This window comes from Podarcis vaucheri, assembly GCF_965113315.1.
Source record: "Podarcis vaucheri genome assembly, chromosome: 17".
In the NCBI taxonomy this organism is placed as follows: domain Eukaryota; kingdom Metazoa; phylum Chordata; class Lepidosauria; order Squamata; family Lacertidae; genus Podarcis; species Podarcis vaucheri.
The window spans coordinates 12,626,182-12,644,543 of NC_138755.1; the positions used below are offsets into that span (position 1 = coordinate 12,626,182).

Genomic DNA, 18,362 nt, shown 5'->3' on the forward strand with positions numbered 1-18,362 from the left:
CCTGCCCACACTTACTTAATTGGCTTGTTACTTTGCAGATATTCTGATTGTCATACAACATTAAATACTGTATAACATTTCACCAATATGGTGTCTTTTGAGTCTTCTTACATGGTGTAGGGGGCAAGAATAAATCCCTTTACATAGCTGTATGACAGAAATGGATTCAGGTTGTAGCTCCAGTGCAGGGGGATGAATTATCTAGGCGGCTTGCCTTTAAGGACCCTTACACCAAACTCAGACTGCTTCCTTGGAAATGAACATGGTGTATTCAGTTGTGTTCTATAAAGGTCATTGCAGGCTCATGCCTCTCTCTACTGATATGAACTTGCTACCCTTTTAGCATTAAAATCAAAATGGAATAATTGTGGGGGCATGTCGTTCACAGGGTCTTCCTCATAGACTTATTTCCTTATCTGAAATGGTCTGCATTAGTCCCAAACTACAGTCCTTCCTAATGCAATGCAAGTGTTTGTTATTATACAGTATCATCAGTGTGTGCAGTGTTTTGAATATTGAAAGAAGGGAGATAACAAAGGGAATCGATGGATGAAAGGAAGAGATCAGTATAATAGTGTATGAGGATGTGCAATGTAGTCTAAAGGGTTCAAGAAAAAAGTTGGGGTATCATGGAAAACTATGCTGTAATTGTGATTAGTACTGGGTATTCTGAAAGCTGTAAGAGAATGCATAGTAGTAAGCAAGAAATGTGATGGAAGAGGCTGCGGAAGGAACTCACAGTAAAGATGACATTTTCTAAGCGATAGTATTTACTTGCATTAACATTACCACGGATTCACCTTACTGCACAGTCTCTCTCACCCTTTCAGCAGATGTTCTGCAAGATATCATGGCCACCTAAGAGTCCCAAATTGTTTTGTTTTAAATGGCCAATAATGTTTTTGAAAATGTGTAAGATTGATCATTCAAAAACAAGAGCAATAGTAATCTTTTCATTTAAAACATTGCACAGTTCAGATATCCCTGCTGCACACACACCTGTTTTTCATTCTAAACAAGAAAAATTATTATTGTGGAGTTTGGTTTGAGTTTAGTCCCATTTTTCTATTATATTAGTCTTTCAACTTCATTCTGTAGTTTCCGGCCTCATTTAAAAAATGACACCTGAGGGAACAAAGGAGAGCAAAATCATAACAAGCTTCCTTTGCTTTTGAGATGCAAGCGAAATGTTTCAGAATTATTTTATTTTCAGTCTTTATTTTTAGGAGGTAAAAATATTGCCCTGAGACTACACAGAATTTGAGGAAAGAAAGGTTACTGTGGTAATGGCCAGGTGCTTTCCTTTTAACAAGGCCAACTTTAAAGGATATAAATTTAGAGCAACAGCATCAGTACCAGTCAGTAGATATTTCAGTACATTAATGAAATGATTTCAAGTGCCTCCCAACAGAATCCTAAACTACAATATGGAGCAACCTTGCAATGCTTCAGGGCCTATGCTGCAGTCCCAACAAATATCGACTACATGGTGTAAGATTTGGGCTTTTGTTTGGTTCTGAATTTTTCTTTGCAAAAATTTTCAGGCAATGGCCACCTGAGTTAACTCTTTGTATAATACTTATCAAATACTGTTCTTGGTTAAGCTCTCTGGCTGTCTTTGGTCTATTATGTACATTCAATTAAATCATTATTAGTTCATCTATTGTTTTTCAATAATATTAAGATAATACAAAATGCTATGTACATAAATTCATAAAACCAGTTAAGCTTCTTTGATCTAAGTATTTATGCAGTTTTTTTGTCTTCCTGTCACTAGGCATGAACACAGCCATTTCTGTGAAATTCCATTGCTATAATAATGGTGTACTCGCTATATTGTGCTCCAGGAATGTTCAACTGATGTGTGTTCTCTTTTCTATTGCAGAAAGACATGGTTAGGCTGGTGTGAACTATGGCCCAGTTCTATTATAGAAGAAGCGTCAGTGCCCCTTACCGAGATCGAATCCCGCTACGCATTGTACGAGCTGAGTCTGAACTCTCACCTCCTGAGAAAGCCTATTTGAATGCTGTGGAAAAAGGAGATTATGCCAGTGTGAAGCAAGCCCTGGAAGAAGCAGAGATATATTTCAAGATCAATATTAATTGCATTGACCCCCTTGGAAGAACGGCTCTTCTTATTGCAATAGAAAATGAGAACCTGGAGCTCATAGAGCTACTTTTGAGCTTTAACGTCTATGTTGGGGATGCTTTGCTACATGCCATCAGGAAAGAGGTAGTTGGAGCTGTTGAGCTGCTGCTAAACCACAAGAGGCCCAGTGGGGAGAAACAGGTATTTTCCAATGGAAGCTTTTTGTCTGTTGATAATTGCTGCTCTAAGTCTCTCTATGTGTGGAGAGGGGGCGATCCTTTTCAGGATCATGGTTGGTGTAGAAAGGCTTAAACCTCCTCCCATGCTGAAGGAAATTAAGGGAGACTGTGCCTCGAATGTATTATTTTTTTTACCCAATTACCTCATGTGGATGCATCAAATGGTTAGGCCTTTGAAAGGTTTGTATTCCTAAACTGTTCCCAAAAGGCCAGTTGTAAAGATCCTAACCCTTAGTGGGAGACAGCTGTGCAGTAACTGAAAAGCACCTGGAGGGATTCATCTGATCCCTGACGTAAGGTTCCTATGTGATAACCAGACACACATAACTGACATACTTGTCTAATTAATGCATGAAAAGTTTTAGACCAAAGAGTAAGCTGTCCTGCCAGGCTCAGCTCACCTTTGGAGGAACTAGGTTATCAAGCCTACTGTTCTCTCCCAGCCTACCTAAGAAGAAGAGGTTTTGAGCAGGTTCTATAGCTGAGACCACATGGCTCTTACAAGCCATTACTGTGTTCCAATACCAACAATTAGGAACCTACACCACTGTAGCTAAGCCAAATTTTACTGCCTGTGCAATTCTTTCTGAATGCTGTATGGAATCTGACCTTTGGAGAGTTTGTAAGTAAATCATTTTTAACTTACCAATCGTGTGGCCTTTTTCTATGTTAAGGCAAGAATTTTGGAACTCACAAGGACATATTTTAAAGGTCTATTTCCATGATTTGCTTCGCTGCATATTTTGTGTTTTTAAATCTCTGTTTGGGTTCTCTCACCAAAGTGTACTTGCCCCAAACTTGGATCTTGGCAACCAAAAAGTCTCCTTTGTATATACAGTGGTACCTCGGTTTATGAACTTAATCCGTTCTGGAAGTCCATTCTTAAACCGAAACCATTCTTAAACTGAGGCACACTTTCCGTAATGAGGCCTCCCGCCGCTGGTGCCCTTTTACCATTTGGCTTCCATTCTTATACCGAGGTAAAGTTCCCAAACTGGGACACTACTTCTGGTTTTGTGGAGTTCGTAAACCAAATAGTTCGTAAACAGGGTTGTTCTTAATCCCAGGTACCACTGTACCTATATTTTCCCTCGCCACCAGCAGTTCCCAAGACCTGCTTTAGAGTATCTGATATCCAGCATTTGTCTAGGTCCTCTTGTGCCTCTCTGTTCCTGCTTCTGATGAGAATAGTTTGAATGTCAGAGCCCTTGGGTAAGAGTCAGCCAATGAGGCAGGAGAAGAGAAGTGGCTTAAAATGCAGAAGTGGACATCCTGCTGTGCCACAATGTGTGTATCCAGAATGGCAGTAATATCATAGGAGAAGAGTGGAGGATTATAGTAAAGTGCTATGCAAAGCTGATAGGTGCTACTCCCTGAAATGTTGAGAAAGGTGTGGTGAAGGCAGATTGGTAAGTGAGATTACTGCCAAAAGTAGCTCTGAGGTTGACTTCCGGGGTTGACGCGATCTGGGAATGGCGGATTCCCTCCGAGCTCCGGAGGGAATCGGCTCAGCAGGGGACGGGTCTTTGCCGTGCCGGCGACACGGGGACCCTTAAAACCGCAGGCGCGGTGCCTGCGGACTGAAGACTCGGCGGGTGCCTTAAGCGCCCCCCCTGATTCGCGAAGAGCCTTTTTAAAGGCTGCGGAGGGGATACGGGGGGTGGCGCGGCACTGAGAGTCCATCGCTACCTCTGCTGAGCGAAGCCGCGAGCCATGACCGGAGAGCGCTGACTTCCTTCCTTGAAATTCGGCTGAAAAAACAACCCGTGAGTAATTTGGACTTGGCTTTTAAGAAATTTATCCACTGAATTTGAGACGATCGGGGGATGTGCTAAAAGGAAGTCCGCACCCCCCACCTTGCAGACGATCTAGAGCAACGAAAAAAGAACTAAGCTGGAGTGCCTACCCTGTAAAGGGTGAGTTTTAAAAAAAGACAGTAACTTCCAAGATTTGGAAATTTTGAGCAGGAGAGAGGAGTGTTGGATGTTTTGTGTTCTGTTGTAAACAACCCCCCCTCCCGGGCCCGGGAGCGTCCTGCTTTGGAGCTGGTTTAAGAAGTGCAGAGTTTGACAGCTGTCAAAGCTGTCAAACGGACTGTTAATAGTGGAAAATTGCTACCTAAGTTACCTCTGGATTAAAAAGAGTTACAATTGATCTAAAATTGTTGGAAACAAAGAAACAATAACAAGACAAAGGACTGTTGGGGAAAAGAATACTAAGTAACCAGATTCCCTCTAGAGGGAATTCCGTGGAACTACAATGGCTGTGGATGGAAAGATACTGGGAGAAATCGAAAGGATGTTCTATTTGGTCGGAATCTTACAAGAGCAGACTACGGCTATGAGTGAACAATTGATGACCTTGACTTCTGAAACAAGTAGTCCTGCTGAATGTAACGAGGACCTCAATGAGAAAGAATCCACAGCTGAACCAGAAATGATAATAAAAGAAGAGGAGAAGACAAAACAAGAAAGAGAAGAAGTGATCTGGGAAAATACTGAGCAGAAGCTGACGCCTGTGGAATACAAACAAGGAGATTATTGGAGCAAATCTACTATAAATCCACGAAAGATGCAGAAGACGAAAGTGGAGGTCCTGGGAGTCTATGAAATTAAGGAATTTAAAATAAAGAAATATAATCGGGGCCTCCACATAGACTCTGACTTTGATTACCTTCAAGATTCATGCCTTGTGGAAACTCTTCAGCAGCTGTTTGCAAATATGGGAAGACATTTTGGATTGATGGTGAAAGAACTCTTTCGAGATGTGACGACTGGCATAAAGGATTACCAACAAGACCGGCGGAGAGGGACTGAAAGAGACTGGAGGGCCTCGGACGTGAGGAACCCGGGCTAGGAACTGTTATTTTGGACATGCTTTGGGAAGGGACGCAAACCGGGGATGGGAGGGAGGGAAAAATTAAGTTCTAACAACACTCATGATTATGGGATTTGGTTAAAAAGATCATTATTCAAGACAAAATGGGAAATCGATGGAAGGGAATTGAGGTCCAACTTAGAAAAAATTAATTTTGTTTGTTTTTATAAAAGGACTAATATTAAGACAGGGAAATGCCAATTTGCTGACATAAATTTGGAAATGGGGATGCAAGGGAGGGGGTAGGGGGAAGTCAATGACCAGGGTTAGGAAATAACATTTTCGGGAAAGTATATATGTTTGTTGTTGTTTTCTTATTTTTTTCTTTGTTTATGTGTTTATTTGTTTTTTGTGTTTTTGTTTTTGTCTATATAAAATGTGAAAACCCAATAAAAATTTTATAAAAAAAAAAACAAAAGTAGCTCTGAGGTTGCAGCAAATGCTGCTCTGTGTCAGTCAGAAACACTGGGAAGAGTCCTAGCAAATAGAAAATCCGAGCATGTTTAGAAGGCAAGAGAGATAATATAAGACCTGCACCCCTGAATGATGTGCTAGAACATTTTTGTGTAGAGATTAGAAATAGATGTAAGTTTCTGGTCTTTTCTTGTCTGCTTTAATTTTCATACATTATCAGGGCACTGTTAAAATATTGAAATGAACAGCATATTGAAATGTCTGGGGGCATTTCACAATGCATAAGGTATCATTTAATTACACTATCTTGTTCTCATTGTGGATTCAGTAGTGAAAGAGGAGTAAAACGTATAATTCATTTCTTCAATAGCATAATGAGAGCTCATTGTTGTATTGTGAAAGCATTCAATGTACCATCCCTGTTTTTGCACTGCTGCAATGCTATGCAGTCTGAATGGAAGGGAATAATCAATTCCCCTTTGGAATTCTCTCCCCCCCCTTTATTATCTTTCCATTTTTGGAAGAGAGAACAGGAGAAATCTCTGTATCCTCTTCTAAATATTATTCATACAGAATACTACATTGCTTATTTTGTATCCTGTAATTTCAGACCTCATATATTCTTCTGTGACTCAAAATTCCAGTAATAATTCTACATAAGTAAAACCTCTCCCTAAGAAAGAACCCAGAATGAACCTTACCAAAGCTGTAAAATTCCTGAATCACGTTGTTGTTGTTGTTGTTGTTGTTGTTGTTGTTGTTGTTGTTACTGTCTTTTACTTTGCTCTGGAGTTATGACTAGGGCTCTGTATATGCCACAATTCCACAGGAGTGCAGGAAGAGCTCAGAACATGACATTGAACATATAATTTCTTTCTGAAATCTCAGAAGCCAGGAGGAAGGACCAATCTGAATAATAATTCCAGTAGATGGAAGAGGGGCTTGAATTATGTAAAAACAGCAAACATTGCAGAATACATTATGCATAAGAGAAAATATACAAATATATTAATTTGCTTATTTAATACATAATATAAAATCCAACTTTCCTTGGGGCACAGTTTGGATTGCAGAAAGTTTATTTTTAAAATGCTGAGTTACATACTTCTCGGTACACAGAAATGGCAGATAATTAAACGTAGGACAAAGCACATAGTGCAACTCAGCCAAAGTTAAGCACATTCAAATCCTTCCAGTTGGTACATTAATGTGTGCTTACATGTCTTCCGTTGACATCAGACTGACATATAAATGCTTGTATTTGTCTGGATTATGCCCATTTATTTATTTTTAGTAGGATGGAAACAAACTATGAAACTTCACTCATATGAAATGCATTCTCAACTCCACAATCCTTATAAAGGATGGGCCACTCTCTCTAAATATTTTCATCCCTGAAAATTAGTACAGCTCCAAGGTTTCAACCAATCTTAATCTTGCTTGAATATGGCATGTTTTGGATGCATAAGTCCTACTTGTGTGAATGTGTGAGTGAAAAGGGGGAAGCGTTTGTTTGTACCTATGGTCTGTGAGAGGTGTGTGTGTACAAAAGAAATATGAATATGTTAGCTGTGTGTGTGTGTGGTCTGTGTGGGAGATATGCACTTGGGCAGAGAGAAAGGGAGAGATGTATGAGTGAAGTGTATATATATGACTGAGTGAGGCATGGATACGTCTGTGGTCTGTATGTGAGTAGTGAGTGTGCATGTGAGGGTCTGAGGCTCCTTGTGGCATGGATCCTGGAGCAGCTGCTGTAGTTGCACCATTATAATCCAGCTCTGATTTAGTCTCGTACTATGTCACGCAGTTTCTCTATGCATAGAGAAGGCTCCCTGTTTCAGGCATTATGCTGAATGCAATGACAGCAATGATGGGAGCAGGAAAAGCAGTATGAGTTTGAGCATGGAGCTAAGCACATGACCCTGAATGCCCCCTGAACACACTTTCCTTCCACCTGAGAATAACATGACTCCTACACACCTAATTCATGTCAGCAACGCCCCTCACAGGATATGTGTGTCATCCTCCAAACTTCATTGGTCAATGTTAAATAGATATACTTGCATCAAGGGACCATCTCAGTTAGTTGTCTATATGGCCAAATAATGCTTTGTTCGGAGTTTGATTCTATAATGTCTCTGGTATGTAGCTAGATAATTAAAGAAGCATGCTGAAGTTGTAACAAATGCCGCTCTAGAAAAATTAGAATTGCTTCATAGCAAGTGCACATAGAAATGGACTCGGGAACAAACATCCAAGACCAAAATAAGTTAAAATACTTCCCTTCACAAGCAAGAATAACTAAGAGTTCCAGCACAAAGAATGACATGCAAATAGTAGCAATATATCAAATCACAACATATAAACAACACAGAACAAGGCTTTGCAGAACTGAGACACTTACCTATCTGAGTGCAAACAAGTTTTGAGTTACACAGAGAGCTAAAAATGTGTTCAAATGTGATATATATATTGCACGGTCTGATGTCTACAAGAATGTCTGATTTATTACACATATCCTTATTTATGTTCAGAGTTGATTGCTGGCTAGCACAACTAAATGAGAGAAGGAAGCTATGTAAATCAAAGCCAAAAAAAGGATATCAGGCTACATCAAAATACTGCAGTAAATCCCAACTATGAAGTGAGCTACATATTTCCATATATCATAGATACTTTTAAGTGTTGGGTTTGAGTGCCTGAAGAGGTCTGTCTGGCACTCCTGAACCCAGTGTTAAGCTTCTCTCTTCCCAATCAAGCAACAAAGCCTAGAAGTACGACTTGCTGCTGTCACTTGCAAATTTCAGCCTTGTTTGTCCCATCCTTATTAATGGTGGGTGAGGGAAAAACAACCACTTTGTTCTCCATATGCTCAGTTGTCCTTTGTTGTGTGGTTCCCAAGTGCAAACCCCATACAAGGGATTTTGACAGGTGGGCAGCTCCACCTGCCTGTCAACTTTGACCTGCAAGGCTGATACTGATAAGGATCAGGCCCTTCAAGCCAAAAAGGTTCCCCACTGCTTACCCTGAACAAAATCATTTGATTTGTTGCAAACCCTAGGAAACAGTAGTGAATTGGGCTCGGAACATGAACAAGTAAGTAAAGCGTTGAAGAGGTTAGCTCACTTTTCAGTGACTATTTGGTGCTGGATACATTATGGATATCTGTAGGCAAACAAAACAAAACAAAACCTTGCACTCCATAGAGAGCTGGGCTGAATGTTAGTAAGTTTCAATTTCTGCCAAAACAAAGGCCCGATCCCAAAAAACATTTGGAGTAGAATAGCCACACTTTTTCCATTCACTTTTGATGGAGCATCTGCTTAACAGCTCCAAAATAGATGCAAAATTTATTCAGATGTAGATAAACTATTGCACTGTTTTCTTGGCCCATAATATTGCTTTAATCATTTCCCATAACATTGGGAACCCAAAACATTGCTTCAATCATTTCCTTTTAGAAATCAACTTTTGCACTTTAACCCTCCCATTTGAGCATAGTGCTGATAATGCCAAAGACATGGGTTTGATCCCCATATGGACCCCCTACATATTCCTGCATTGCAGGGGGTTGGACTAGATGACCCTTAGGGTCCCTTATAACTCTATAATTCTGTGATTCTATGGCTCTTTTCAAATAGCATTGCCTTTATAGCCATTGTAATCTACTACCTCATAAGTTGCAATGTGGGGAGGAGAAAATTATGAATGGGAGTGCAGTGGAAGGGGGACAGAATAATTAACTCTCTTTTAGCACTACGGTTTCTCCCTTGCTACTTCTGCTGCTTTGGTACCATTTTACTCCTTGGCTGCTTCATTCGCTTTCCTGTATTGCTTACACGAAGGACCACTACCAATCAGGGATTAAATAAAAGAGGGTAATGCCACACACTGCATTACTGTTTTGTATTTTATTATTGAAAACTTCTAACCATTTTAAAAAAGATTTCTAGCCACCACACAGGCAATCTGCTGGGTCACCTTGCCCAAATTCCTTGCTCTGAAGGACTCCTGGCCCTTTCTCAGAGGGAAGAGGGGGCTTGGGGCCAAGGTACAGCCAGCACAAATGCCACATTAGCCACAGCAAAGTACTAAAGGTTCCAGAGTGTGTGTGAATAAACAGGGTGATAGCATTGATGCTACCTGCCTCAGGCAGACATTCAATGTTTTGTACTGATAGATGCCACAGACTTTGTAGACATGAATTATAATTATACTTCCTTCGAAATGGGCAAAAGCAGCCCCCTTTCTTGTTCTAATAATAGCTACTATTTATTCCCCTGGGTGGGTGCAAGATGGAGAGAGAACAAACAAAACTCAGAAGCATTTGCAGTGATTAAGGTGCTGCACTACTTTGCAGTGGTCTGTACTCCCATGGACTGTTCCATCTTTGGCTGTGCTGCTGCAATGGATCAACTGTTCCGGGGATGTTTTCCAGTCACTTGCTTCTACGGAGTGTTATTTCTATGGAGAATTTCAAAGGCACTCATCTTTCATGGAAACACTGTCCAAACCTTCCCAGATTGCTCAAGCCCAGATTTATTATTTATATTTAGTGCACATGATCCTGGATTTCATGACCCTGAACCTGAAAAACAGCCAGAACCCTGGCACAAAGGAGGAGGAAGGAGCTGGCTCAAGAAGACCAGTCATGCAAGCAGTGAAGATGCTGAACCTGAGCTGAAGTTCTGTGCCAGGCTTTCGGAAGCAGGTGTAAGACTCTGACAGGGTCCTAGAGCCCTCTTGCTTCCTTCTCAAAGCTCAGTAAGTGTTTGCCCAGCTTTGGGAAAGAAAGCAGGAGGACTCCAAGACCTTTACTGGGAACCAGTGGCGCTGCCCTAAAACCACCTCTGCCTTACATCAGCTGTAAGGAAGCTGAAAAAGCTGACATGATTAGCCTCTTAGCTCATTATTAATGTTCATGGAAGAAGCCACAGAGAGAGAGGTAGAAGGAATGGCTTTTTTATAGTCTGCATCTCTGGTTGTTTTTACTTTCTGGACTGTTTTATTGTCGAACAAAATGAACAAGTTATAAGGTGCTAGAAGATCTAGCTATCAATTAGTGTTCGTATTTTCAGCGTAACTTTGTACTGATTTTACTATAGTTTAAATGCCATCTAGTGTTTAAATGAGGCATTTCATTTTTGAAAAGATCTTTGTACAATTTAAATCCAAGTCACTAAGGCTAATCTTTATAATGTATTTTGCAGCTATTTCAATTACAACCCATTTTACAGTTTATGATTGCGATTATTTTGCCCTGTAGCATTAATTACCTTTTTTTTAGCCAATAAGCCACTATTTATGATAAGTACTTTGCCATATGACCTGGTTTTATTATTTTGGATCTCTATGAACTTTTTAGTATGACAGAGCCCAGTTTTTTCTGCAGTAGCATTAGAAGTTCTATTCTGAAGGCCCTGGATGGTTTTCCATCTAGTTTGTTATCACAGCACAGATGACGCCTGCATCTATTCTCTTAAATTATCACTTCATATGTTGCCCAAGCTGCAACACTACATTAACACCTGCAATATTGTAACATTTTGCTACACAAAACTGCCTCTAGCAATGACTTGTTAGCCCTCTTTGATAGGTGAGAGTACAGCAATTTGGGCAATGCCCAAGTGGCTCAAAATTTTAATCCCATCTTGGCCACACTTCATTGTGTTAAAATGTGTAGCTTGCCCCCACATGTCTGCCAGCCAAGATCCATTTAGGCAGAAATAGCACGGCGTCAACCTCGGGTCTTTTGCATTCAGAGTTTATGCTCAGTCATTGAGTTATAGACCCTTAGAATAGCACTGTGCCATTAAAATTAGTGACTCATGTCCTGCAGGCATGGTTGGAGTCAGTTCTGGATTGACACAGAAGAAAAGGTTCAAACAAGCTGGTTCAGGATATTGTATTCAGATGCCTATATTTTCTTCAGTTGTCCATTACTTTACTGAAGTATTCCCAACTGGCCTTCTTTATTACTTTACTTTTAAATCTACCTCTCTTTCCCCCAGCCACTAAGGCCCTACAAGCTGCTCACAATAAATATCTACATAATGTTACACACTACCCCAGTCTCTGGGTGGTGCGAGATTCCAGGGGTCCAGGGTCTGTATTTCCTTTGGAAATGAGACACAGCAGAGACTTTGTGGTGTCCTTTTGATATATGGCGCATATATATATATACATACATATATACATACATATGCAGGTTTTGGTGTCTTCGGGTGTCTTCCCGTGTAAGAGTCGGGGTGTCTGGGCGACGTTTCGACGAGGTCTCACTCGTCATCTTCAGGCTGGTGCTTTCGGCTTCTTGTTACTGGAACAGAGCAGAATCTGGTGTTTGAGTTCCTATAAATACTGTTGAGGGGTGTGGTGTATAGCCTCCAACGTTCTGGGCAGAGAGGAAGTTCCTAGATTAGTGTGCCTTTTCTTCTTTTGTTCCTTAATTACTTGAGGGATATCTTGAGTGATTTCATGAGTGATATTCTGAATACCACTGGGTGGGTCATTAAGTGTAGATTAGTTGCTAAAGCTTTCGTGTCTTGACCTCTTGAGCTTGTGAAGAGTTTTTCTGAGAAGATGGCTGTGCTGCATTTAGTTGTGCTCTGGCTTTGGCTAAATGCAGCACAACTAAATGCAGCACAGCCATCTTCTCAGAAAAACTCTTCACAAGCTCAAGAGGTCAAGACACGAAAGCTTTAGCAACTAATCTACACTTAATGACCCACCCAGTGGTATTCAGAATATCACTCATGAAATCACTCAAGATATCCCTCAAGTAATTAAGGAACAAAAGAAGAAAAGGCACACTAATCTAGGAACTTCCTCTCTGCCCAGAACGTTGGAGGCTATACACCACACCCCTCAACAGTATTTATAGGAACTCAAACACCAGATTCTGCTCTGTTCCAGTAACAAGAAGCCGAAAGCACCAGCCTGAAGATGACGAGTGAGACCTCGTCGAAACGTCGCCCAGACACCCCGACTCTTACACGGGAAGACACCCGAAGACACCAAAACCTGCATTCCTGTACCCGTGAAAATCTACGAAAGCAAATATACATACATATATGTATATATTTATACATATATACATTTATACATATATACAACCTGAGGCTATGATGTGGGTTGGGAGGGGGTTTCCAGCATTACACTTTAAGAGGGTCCTGTGTCTCCCATTGCTGCAGCCTTGGATTCAAACTGTCAGTTCATATTGTGTTCTGACCGCCCTCCCCCCTTCAGATTGCCGCATTTAACAGACTGCAACCACTTTCCCCCAGGTCACATAATCACCCCTGCAGTCCTGAACTCAACTTGCTAACTATCACTCCATGGAACGAGGGGCTCCATCCCCTTGCTGTCTGGCACAGCCTATATCTTCCTAATGGCTCTTCACCTTCCCTTTTTTCTCCCTGATGGTTCTTCTCCCGGGTGATTTCCTGAATGGGAAAGCTAGTTTGGCCTGTATTTTTCCTAAATCCAGCATCTGGCAGCCCATTTCAATACTCCAAGCATTATTTGAACTCCCAACACCAATTAGACCCAGCAGCTATTAGACACAGGCATTTAGGGGAGTCAAAGCACCCACAAACCGATCACAATAACAACAAAAACCATGTAAAATTCAAATCCATATAGCAGGAAGATAATGTTACATCCATTTGTAAAATCCCTGCTAAATCCCTTGACCTACTGTTCTTATTTTTGAAGATGGGTGAACAACATTAAATAGAAAATTAGCAACTTTGCAGCCAGTCCTCATTACAAATTAAACAGATTCCTTATTCAAGGGCAACATAACAATGGTTTCTATAGTGGTGAAAAGCACAGCTATGATGAAGATTATCCACTAGTTGGCCTCCTGATGAATATGTATTATTTTTGGAATTCAATTATCTTCTCTTTGTTATGCTTTTCGCACATCCTGCTGGCAACTGGAGTTGTGATAATGTAAGAAATTAGCTACTTTGCATGTCAAATATTGCCCAGCTGATCACACACTATTTTTCCCTTGACAGAATTTGTTTCATGTGGCAAAAACAGCAAACCTAGGGCATATAGCAACATGTCTGCAGTAGCAGGGTTTATTTATTTTTTATTTTTAAAGAGAAAATGAGGGATGTGTATATTCACATGTAAAAGAGGAGATGAGTGCATGCCAGGAATCTGAAAAAGCTGTAGAATATGCTAGACTGCTGTTGAAAGTCATGCCCAATTACCTGGAACAGGGGTTGCCAACTTTTTCTGGGCAAAAGGGCACATTAGGAATTTTGACAACAACAAGAAGAATCTTTATTATGGCTGTCATGGGAATGTGATGTAACATAAAATTAGAGTACACTTACTCCTGCTGTTTCACTAACCTACAGGCAGCCTAATGTTTACTGTAGAAAGTTAGCTGTGTTCTGCTGGTCCTGATTGGAGAGATCACACAATATGGATTTCACACACAAACCCATGAGCACGTGCACACACACACATGCTGTTGCTGTCTGATAACAACAAGGATCATTCCCTAGTTCCAGGAAATATACATGAAATGGGTGCTCTGCCAGCAGTGGATTTAGAACAGTTCAGGCAATTCCTTCTCACATCGCACCGAGCTGAGAGGGCACAAAACAACAATAACAATATTGCCTATATTTACATGGGGACCTACTGAGAAGATCCATAAAAAAGCAACGCTACCAAAGGAATTATTGTGAAAATAAGAAATATTTGGGTGTGAGTGCACAAGATTTTGTCCTTGCTCAGGACCCCATATTACCAAAGTCTGCCCCTGACATCACATGCACATGACAAGGCCCCCAATGTCCGTTGGAACTCGGTGCCTCTGATGTACAACATCCATCAACTGAACTTAACCTCTAACTGAATAAGCTAACAAACAGCCTTGCTTTTAAGATTCTATTAATCTTACAGATACAGCAACATAGATCATGCTGTACGTGAGCAAAGGGGTTGCAGAACAGGAGAGAAGGCATAGAAACAGGGATGATGTACGTGGAAGGAAGAGTTGAGAAAGCTAGTAGAAGGGGGAGAAGGGAAAGGGGTGAAAATGGGGGTGCAAAGAAGGTTGGAAAAAGGGAGTAGAAGACACAAGAATGGGGGTGGAGATGAAATCAGGGCCATGAAAGGGTCTGCAGCATAGGAGGGGATAAGTGGGCAGAAGGTGAAAAGGTTGGTTAGTATTCATTGCAGTGTGCAAGAAGAGGAAGATGCAGGAGGTCACCATGAAGGTGGCTTGTGTACAAGGAGGTGGGGGTGTTGCACAAAAGTGAGGAAGAAGGAGGCATGGGTTGGTGGGGCAATAAAATAGACATGGGCTTAAGAAGGTGAAAAGCAAGCATTACAGTTGCATGGGGTGAGAGGGGCAAGCCCTAGGGGTTTAATGTGGGGAATGGCAAGAGGATTGGCAAGTGGACTTGGCAGGTGTGCAACCTCTAGTATTAAATAAAAAATTACCTATCCTTGTCAAACCTGACTTCTGAACTGTCAGGTTTATGAATTAAACTTAACCCCTTGCTATATTCATTAGATATCTGCCAACCTTCTGCAAATTTTTCTTGCCTTAGCCTTTTTTAAAGTGATGTCCAAAAACATAGCCACATTAATAATTTAATGTATAATAATTTAATAATTTAAAAAGCAGGTGGAGGACAGTTAGTGGCTACTAGCCAGAGAATCTAAATGAATCAATATGCTCAGAAACAGTATACCTCTGGTGCTACTTTTGCGGATGATTACGAGAGAAAAATATTTTGAAAAAAATAGAAATGAAGAAATTTAAGATGATGATTATTATTGTATAGGCACAGTAAACAAAGAGAATTTTCTTCCAAAAGAGCCCTACATTTGCTAATCAATTAAAGGCTGATTTGCACAATACAGTGGTACCTCGGGTTACAGACACTTCAGGTTACAGACACTTCAGGTTACAGACACCACTAACCCAGAAATAGTACATCAGGTTAAGAACTTTGCTTCAGGATGAGAACAGAAATCGTGCAGCGGTGGCGCAGTGGCAGTGGGAGGCCCCATTAGCTAAAGTGGTGTCTCAGGTTAAGAACGGACCTCCAGAACAAATTAAGTTCTTAACCCTAAGTACCACTGTATATTTTTGGCTACATGAATCAGCTGCAGTATGTAGTTGAAACTGAATAAATGCAGATGTAGACTGGGCAATTATGCATATGGTCAGCAATGATTGCTTTAATCTTAATGGCATTTTTCCTAACCACCATGAGAAATTGCTGCTGAGCATGTTACGTGATGCACACATAATACAGATGCCCACACAGGCTCCCTCCATAATTGTGATTACCCTCAAATCAGCTTCCACAACCATCTTGGAAATTGCTAGAAAAATTGCAGATAGCCGCAGACACCTTGGGGTGAAAGACTAAAGCCTTATATGTGTGCTTCTGCAGTAATAATGGCATGAGGGAGAACTGGGACAACATTTTGAAGCTCCACCTCCCTCCCCCATGTCATGTTCTTGTTTTCAGCTTGAGGGCAGAATTGTGAAATGGGGCACCTGCTATATTCTTAGAGGTTCCCTCCACAGTTTAGAACCCCTGCTTTAGAGGTTTGCCCTCCAACTCATGGAGGGCTATAAACAGGGCAAAAGGGATGCACCAGAGGGACTGAGGCATAACTCTGTGCCCCTGATCTCCCTTATCTTGAATACCAAACAGGGTTTATTTGCTGCTCCACTCTGTATTTCAATTCAGCCTTCCTTTTTAGAAGAATGTGACTGCAAATATTGTAAGCAAAACAAGAACACTTCATTCTGACAAACCTATCTGAGAATGCTCTCTGGAATGTCAATAACGTTCCCCCTTCACACTAAGACAGATAGGTCTTTATTTATGATGTTATGCCAGGGAAACAATCATAATTGAGGAGACTGTGAGTCACATCCAGATATACAGACCCATTTAAATTCAGCAGATGTATGAACATGGACACATAAATAATGACAATGCATTTGCCTTCTTTCGCTATGCTCCTCCTACAAGACTTTGGGAACAGTCTATATGCTATATATTGCATCACAGTCTCCTGGGCAAATCATGACTCTACATTTCTACAGCACCTCTTCTCTAGAAATTTGACCTCTTGAAGCTTGAATTATTTAAATGTCTACTATGCACAGAATTAAAGCACGTGGTTCAGAACTTGTATTTCCCTTGCTTGTGGAATTACTCTGCTGCAAGTGACAAAGGCAGAGATGTCAAACTGTTTAGCAACATTACACAGACAGGGAGAAGGGAAACTGTTTTCAGTCTTCATTCTGCACTCAAATATACCTTTAGCTGCTTTCCTGAAATTTTGCGAGGTGGGTGGACTTGCAAGAATTGCTAAAACTAACAAGTTTCTCTGTATGGGAAAAAAAACATGCATAAACCTGAAGCCAATCAGATTAGTACTCTAGTTCTCAGTGTAGTCAGTTGCCTGCCAGAATTACTTCCTAAGATATCTATGCAAACAATTCAACAAACTGAGCACCTCAAACTAATTTAGGGCTAAACTGTGCCTGTGGTTCTTGTCTACTTCAAGTAAAGGTTTGAGAACCCAGCTATCACTTTGTGACTAAAGATGGATTGTCAAAGGGGATATTTTTTTTCCTTTTCCCATAGCACTAGTTCATCATGCAGATGTTACCTTAGTTAGAAATACTGATGGACTACTCTGGTTCTTGCTGTAGGTTAGTTTTTCTGCTGCCCTGTCTAGTGTGGTGTGATTCACTTCTTTGAATAAATTGGATTGGTTGTACTAACCAGATTGCTTGTCCCAATGTTGCCTTTGCTTGGTTCATGTGGGTCCACTTTGTTCTCTGCTGTCATAATCTCCTTGATGATCTGCATATCCTGAAAGCAGAACTCACACAATACCTTTGATTTATTAGAACCAACCAAACACCACAGTGAGGGAAACTAATTTGCACAAAACCACCCTCAGGCTAAATGTGAAACAAAAATACTGAGTGATCTTTGGTCAGCAGCACCATCTCAGCCTAAATCTAGCACACAAGGATATTGTTAAGATAAAAGAGAGTAAGACCTGTATGCTGCTGTAAGCTCCTAGGAGAATGTACACATTAAATATATGCTAAAAATTAACTTTAGAAAAAACCTATATTAACTCAATACTAAAGGTGGGAATGGGAGTGGGGGCTGAGAGCTAGTGTCTTTTCCAAGGCTGCTGCTGCTATTGTTGTTGTTGTTGTTGTTGTTGTTGTTTGTTGTTGTTATATATACTGCCTTTCATCATAAGATCTCATGGCAGTTCACTAGTGAGTTTATAATTCTGGAATCCCCAATATGGTGACTATGGTGATGACCCTTTCATTTTTTAAAATCTGGAATTTATTGAGTTTTGCTTTTGGGTGGTGCCCAGGGCTTTTTAGGAGAGGTGGATGACATTTGCTACTATTTTGTGGTGTGCCTGCAACAGTTCCTTAGATTTCTAAATGTGTCCATAGAAAAAAGTTTGGAGACTTTTCTTCTACTACTACATCAACTGACATTTCAACCCAGGACTTTCTTGCTTACACCCATGGCAACCACAGTATACCAACTCACATTGCAATGTGCTGACCAGTCTGTAATTTAATGCATTATTATGACCAGAAGGGAGAAAGGAATATTTTATGTTCATACTGCTTGAAATAACAATACACTGAAATGGAGCAAGGTAAAGAAGAAAATAATTAGGAATACAATTGACAAATGGCA

General features: G+C 40.7%; 1 protein-coding gene across 2 annotated transcripts in view; it reads left to right on the top strand.

Moving 5' to 3' along the window:
- Positions 1 to 1,912: 1,912 nt before the first annotated feature.
- TRPC4 (transient receptor potential cation channel subfamily C member 4) overlaps positions 1,913 to 18,362 on the top strand; it is a gene marked incomplete at its 5' end in the record, with an annotated part of 53,421 nt that continues 36,971 nt past the window's right edge. For both annotated transcript variants that reach the window (XM_082204671.1, XM_082204672.1), the window contains one exon: positions 1,913 to 2,290. In XM_082204671.1, coding sequence (XP_082060797.1) covers positions 1,913 to 2,290 — 378 coding nt within the window. The remainder of the gene's footprint in view (positions 2,291 to 18,362) is intronic.